This window comes from Ursus arctos, unplaced genomic scaffold, assembly GCF_023065955.2.
Source record: "Ursus arctos isolate Adak ecotype North America unplaced genomic scaffold, UrsArc2.0 scaffold_31, whole genome shotgun sequence".
In the NCBI taxonomy this organism is placed as follows: domain Eukaryota; kingdom Metazoa; phylum Chordata; class Mammalia; order Carnivora; family Ursidae; genus Ursus; species Ursus arctos.
Window position 1 is genome coordinate 13,960,654 of NW_026622997.1, and position 6,057 is coordinate 13,966,710.

At 41.7% G+C, this 6,057-nt stretch overlaps 1 protein-coding gene across 1 annotated transcript in view; it reads right to left on the minus strand.

Moving 5' to 3' along the window:
- The window catches only part of LOC113264239 (uncharacterized), a gene marked incomplete at its 5' end in the record, with an annotated part of 288,777 nt that overhangs the window by 10,667 nt on the left and 272,053 nt on the right, over window positions 1-6,057 (minus strand). Inside the window, one exon of the mRNA XM_057304793.1 lies at window positions 1,725-1,931. Within this exon, the coding sequence (XP_057160776.1) occupies window positions 1,725-1,931 (207 nt within the window). The remainder of the gene's footprint in view (window positions 1-1,724; window positions 1,932-6,057) is intronic.

Sequence of the window (6,057 nt, forward strand, 5' to 3'; positions counted from 1 at the left end):
TGTCATCTTTATTGCTCCTTTTTTTTTTTTTTTAATAAAAAGAGCTAAAAGTACTTTGCGGATGTGATCCCATTAATCTGCCCCAAATCTCTATGAGGCAGGCGGTATAAGTCTCCATAACCCAGTTTTACAGATAAGCATGCAGGCAGAGAGTAGTGGGAAGTGAGTAAGGCAAGGTTCTGGAGCAAATGCAGAAGCGAGTGAATCAGAGAGCCCTGAGGATTGCTCTGCTCCTAGGAACAGGCCATCTCACGCTGGGTTTCCCGCTCAGGTCTCAAGGTCGGCAAGCTGCCACACCATGTTTTGCAGCAGAAGCACAGACATTCCTGGTGTCGTGGCCTCTTCAGGTCTTTCAGTGCACAGTGTATACATATATTTAAGCACATGCCTGTGCAAATTAAAAACAAAAACAAAAACCACCACCACCAACAACAAAAATCAAAAACAAAAAACAATTAAGCTATGACAGTTTTGCTCCTTAAGGAGATTTTTTTAAAGCAAGGGCTTTGGAAGTCTAAAAAGGATCATAGACAAAAGTACCAACAGCCCTTGACCTAAACTCCATCAGATACAGTCAGAATCCCCCCACCTGTTGCTTTGCTGCGATATACACAGTTCTCTCATTTCACCCCTCAGTAAGGGAGCGAGGGGGGGAAGTGATGGAGAATCCTGCCTGGCACATCAGTGCTTTTCCCAGTAGAGTGTCTCTGTGAGTTGCTCAAGTACCCCAATGCTGTCATGGGATTGGGATTGTAGAAAGGAGAAGCTCCATAGCTGCCACACTGATCTCTAAGCCACTCGAAATTTCCACAAGGTTCTATTCAAAGGAATTTCAGGTGGAAAGACTTTCATCAACTTTATAACAAAAACAACAATGGTAAAGTCCAGAGGGAAAGGGTGAAGTATTCTGCAAATTCTTACCAATTAAGATTGTGCCACTGTTAAGTGATTTCATGCCAACATGACTAGGGTAGCAGACATGAAATGTATCTAAATTTTCCTCCTCCTCTATGCTTTATTTCCACCATCTAATGGGAAATAACATTCTTTTAGATTTCAGAATTCAACAACGTTGGTGCAGATAGGACTAAGCCTCAGGTTTCACCCTGCCATGAAATTTGGATTTTAAGAATATGGTGCAATGTGTAAGATTTCTTTTTTAAACTAAACTCAACTCACCTGAGGACTCTGACTTATTAAGAGAAAACATGGCCTCACGATCTTTGCTAAATGCTCCTTTAACATTTTTAAAGATTTAGAGAGGGGGACTTTACTTTTTAAGCTTTTTCTCATGGAAAAAGTATGAAATGGCCACCATCTCACGCATTTTGTGTGAAATCATTTAAGCAAGGAACGGTACACTTTCCTGAGGCATTGAAGTGTGTCCATGGACTCAGAGAACCCTTCTTCATCAATCCGCTGATGTTTGCAAATGCTACCTGAGTCAAAGTTCTCATAGGCTGAACCCTGAATTACTTCACTTGATTTGTTTCCTGTCTCTCTCCCACAAAGCTATCTGCAGAAACAATTTATTTCTTACATAGTACCTTCATTTCTTTAGAAAACACTAAAATATATCTTCAAGGCTATTATGGTATTAGAAACATTAATTATACAATATACTTGCAAAGTAATTTTGAAGCCTTTGAAATCAAGTATAAACACACACACACACAAACATACATACACAGTACCTGCATTAAAATATTTTCATAACCACGTACCTCAACGATGGCGCCATTGGGGAGTCGGAGAAAATGGCGGTATAGCTCTTGGAACCCACCGGGATAAACGGTATATATAGATACATGAGAAGTAATATCCCCCGGACCAAGTGCAGACACAGAAATTTCGTTTTGCTGTTGGAGGTCACAGCTGGAGATTCTGGACTCGACGCCATGGTTTTTCCAGATATAATCATACACTGCCACCTAGTGAGACACCGAACCCCCCCACAAGCCCCCCAGCCCCAGAAAAGAAGAGAAAAAAATTAATTAACTTCTGGCAAGAGCATAACCAATTTTAAATGATTTTACAATAAATCTGAAAGTCTCTGCCATCTGCAATGCCTGCGCTCCATTCCACGCATATTTTTATGACATATATCTAAATAGTGAAGATAGACAAATCCCCGGTGTGTGCTCCATAAAGTTAATTCTACACAGATGAAGCTGTAATTGGCTCCCATATTAACCCAAAGTAGGAAGATCAAGCAGGATGTGACAATGACAATGTTGATTAAAAAAAAATGCTTACGAATGGTGTTATGAATGGGTGTTTGTGCTTTCTCATCCAAAAGGAATCCCTGCTCGTTTTTCCTTGTTCTCACTGTGCTAAGTGCTAATCTCTGGCATCATCACAACAGCGGATGAGATAAATTAAAGATACATTTTGCTGAAGTTCACAGGGCAGGATTTTTGCATACTTTATACATTTACCTACTATTTTTTCTTCATAAGTCCCCGACTTTTATACTTACTGGACTTTATTTCTCGTAAGTTTTCTCAGGTAACAATTCTTTTTTCTTTTTTTTTTTTTTTTAAGATTTTATTTATTTATTTGACACAGAGAGACAGCCAGTGAGAGACAGAACACAAGCAGGGGGAGTGGGAGAGAGAAAGAATCAGGCCCTCAGAGGAAGAGCCTGATGTGGGGCTCGATCCCAGAACTCCAGGATCACGCCCTGAGCCGAAGGCAGACGCTTAACGACTGAGCCACCCAGGCGCCCCAACAATTCTTTTTTCTGATACAACATACCTATGGGGCCTTCATTAATAGTAACTGAATTATGAGTGAGTGGAAAAAACACCGTTTTATTGCTTGTTTAAAATATGAATGGGGTGCCTGAGTGGCTCAGTTGGTTAAGCGTCTCCCTTTGGGCTCACCTCATGATCCCGGAGTCTCAGGATGGAGCCCCACATCTGGCTCCCTGCTCAACGGGGAGTCTGCTTCTTCCTCTCCCTTTGCTCCCCCTGCAATTCATGCTTTCTCTCACTCACTCTCTCTCTCAAATAAATAAATAAAATCTTTAAAAAAATAAAATAAAATATTAATGATGAGGATTAGAATATAGCACTCTAAAATTTGTTTGTGGCTGATAAACCTTCTGGTCTCCCAATATCTTTGTTAACATTTCCTACAACCACTGAGCTATGGAGATGCTTTCTATAATTTCCAATTTCCATATCTGCAGATGCCGGTAGTTTCAGAAGCAGAGAGAGGAAAGTAGTCAATGGATTTCTTTCCTCACTGGCTTTTCTGAGGCAGGAAACATTTTTCTATTGTTGCAGAGAGGCTAGATCAAACATGTGCTCCAAAGTTAATTCCTCCTGAAATGATTTACAAATATTCTAAACCCTCAGAAATATGGAAAGATTGTACCAACATGAAAGAAAGTTCTGGCCAATTACGATTTACTTCAAGTCCATCATTGACAATGAACTCCCAAGATTTCAGCTAGCGATTTTTTTTCTTCTAAAATAAAAAACAAAATTGAAATCTGGACGAACAGGTACAGAAGTGGTAAACGTCTTGAAATGGCTTGCATGAGAGAAAAGATCAAGGTCTATTATAATTAAAAACAGAAGTTTCCTGAGGATCCATTCTAACTTAGGTTTCTGAGAAAATCAAAACACGCTCCAGGACCTACCACTCTTGCAGGAATTCACTGTAACCATATATGTAACCAAAACCTCCTCCCTGTGATGAGTGGTTACACAAAAGGAAACTTCCCAAGGAGGTGAGCTTTCAATTGGGTCTCAAGACCTTCACGGGACTTCAGTAGAGACGAAAAGCGCCAAAGATGTTTCCGGCAAAGGAGCAGGAGTCCTGATGGTCCTGATATGCAAAGGCGCATCTGGGGTAAGGGGCCAATGAATGGTCCAATGGACTGGATTGTAGCAGGGGCATGAGGACCAGGATTTTACACCAGGCAATCACACACACACACACACACACACACACACACACACACACACACACAATATATGTATATTTTAATTTAATGTTGCCTGTCTGCCAGGTTGGTATATTATCCCCATTTTATAGATAAGGAAACCAAAGCTCAGAAATGTTAAGCAACTTGTCCAGAGACACCATTATGTGATGATAATTTACTATGAGATAATTCTTATTCCTTCATCTCAGAGAGCCCTACACTCCTGGCTCCTCTCCACAACTTGACTTGTGGTCCTCGCTGGTGAATTCGGGGACAAGAAAACAGAGCAGCCCCTTGCCCTGCCCTCTCCTTCTGTTAATCCAGCTGCCTCTAGGAAGTACCCATATTCTCTGCCTGACCATAGTCTAGTGTGAACGAGACAGCCTCTTCTGAGCATGACCTTGCATTCCAGCTCGTCTGTGTCGACTCTCCTTCCTTACGGTCCGCTTAGCGGCGGATCTAGAATTAACAAGTCCGCTTAGCGGCGGATCTAGAGCCATATCTTGCAAACAGCTTTATCAGTAATTTTTATTGCCTTTGGTCTGGTTCCTGCATTTCCTTAATTTTCTCAAATAGCTCAGATGGGGAAAAGAGGTGTGTCACATAGTAGCCCCCCGGAGATCCCAACAATAATCAGGCAGCTCTGCTATTTGAACCCAGGTTGGTCTGAGTCTAAAGCCCAGGCACTTCTGATTTCACTGTGGGTAAAATGCTGGATCGCGTAGGACACTATTCTCTCCGTGCGGTAGTGTGTGGCTGCCGAATGGGGATGTGTCTGAACATGATTCTGGAGGCTGAATTTTCCCTTCAGTGAAGTGCTCATATGGAAGAGGCTGAGGGAAGATTTTTTTCTATCCTTGGTCGGGGTGGGAACTTTGTAAACACCCTTCTTGACTCAAAAGGGGTGTTGTGGAGTCCGTCAGGAAACACGGGATTAGAGGCAGCGTCCAAATTTCTGCCGGCGTTCGGGTTACGATAGCCCATGGAAGTTTCTCAAGGTTCTTTGAATTGAAGATGAACTGGAAAAAATACCAGAGTGTGTTTTTCTCCCTCCTTTGGACCATAAAGTTGTAATACAAAAGCAATTGGGGTCATTTTCAGGATTTCTAGCTGGCAGTTCTTAAGATCAAATAATCAAATGCCTACCTACAACGAAAAATGTGGATCAAGTGAAACCCTATTATTTTGCTGTATGGGTACACACCTCCTTCTAGAAAAGAAGGCAGAGCACAGCAGAAGTGAGGGAGAGAGCCCCATAAAACCTCCCTAGAAATGGTTAAGAATCTGAACCAGATGTTCACGCAGAAGAGAATATTTTCGGTTACCCGCTGATATATTGAACATTCTCCCATTGGCCATGAACACATCCTACCCTACGGGTAATTGCTTTATATTCTGACTTACAACCGAAGACAGCCTGAAGCAATTGGGGATGCTTAGCTTTGAAACCTTCTTAAAATCCTCCCTAGGGTTAAGAAAGTAGGGCAAGGTAAAAAAAAGAAGAACATGGATTTTTATAACAGGAACTAAATCTGAAGAAAGGCAGATCAGAGGGTGGACACAGAGGTGAGGAGTGATGAGGAAATCACCATTCGATTTTTCTTAGGTCCTTTGGCTCACGTCTGAATAATCTATGTGGGTGAACGTGATTCTCAGCAACTGTGCTCTCTTGACTTTTAGCTCTATTTCTTTAAAACTAGCTGTCGAGTAACAAGCTTCTCGGCAAACTGACCTGTGATCGTTGATAACTGTTCCCACGTAATATTTCTCATTTAATTTTATTTCAGGCCGCGAAGGCAATTCAAATAGAGGAAGGGAAAGATTTGTTAAGGCAAATACCAGACAACCTAGACATTCTCGCCTAGGGTCGGTGAGGGATAAAAGGAAAGAAGCAGGATATGATTTTTCTAAAAACTGCATTTTCTCTAGATGCCTTTGTTTTCCATTTCCTAGTGAGGAATGGTTAAACTATTTGGCAGTTGGGATAACATCCATGGAAAATTGGAGTTCACTCCGTACTGCAAAATGGTAGGCCAGAAGACAGCTACTGTGCCCTTGGGAATCCAAAGGCAGCTCAAGTGAACTCTCCTGCCATCTGAAATCTCTTTCGTTAAACCCAT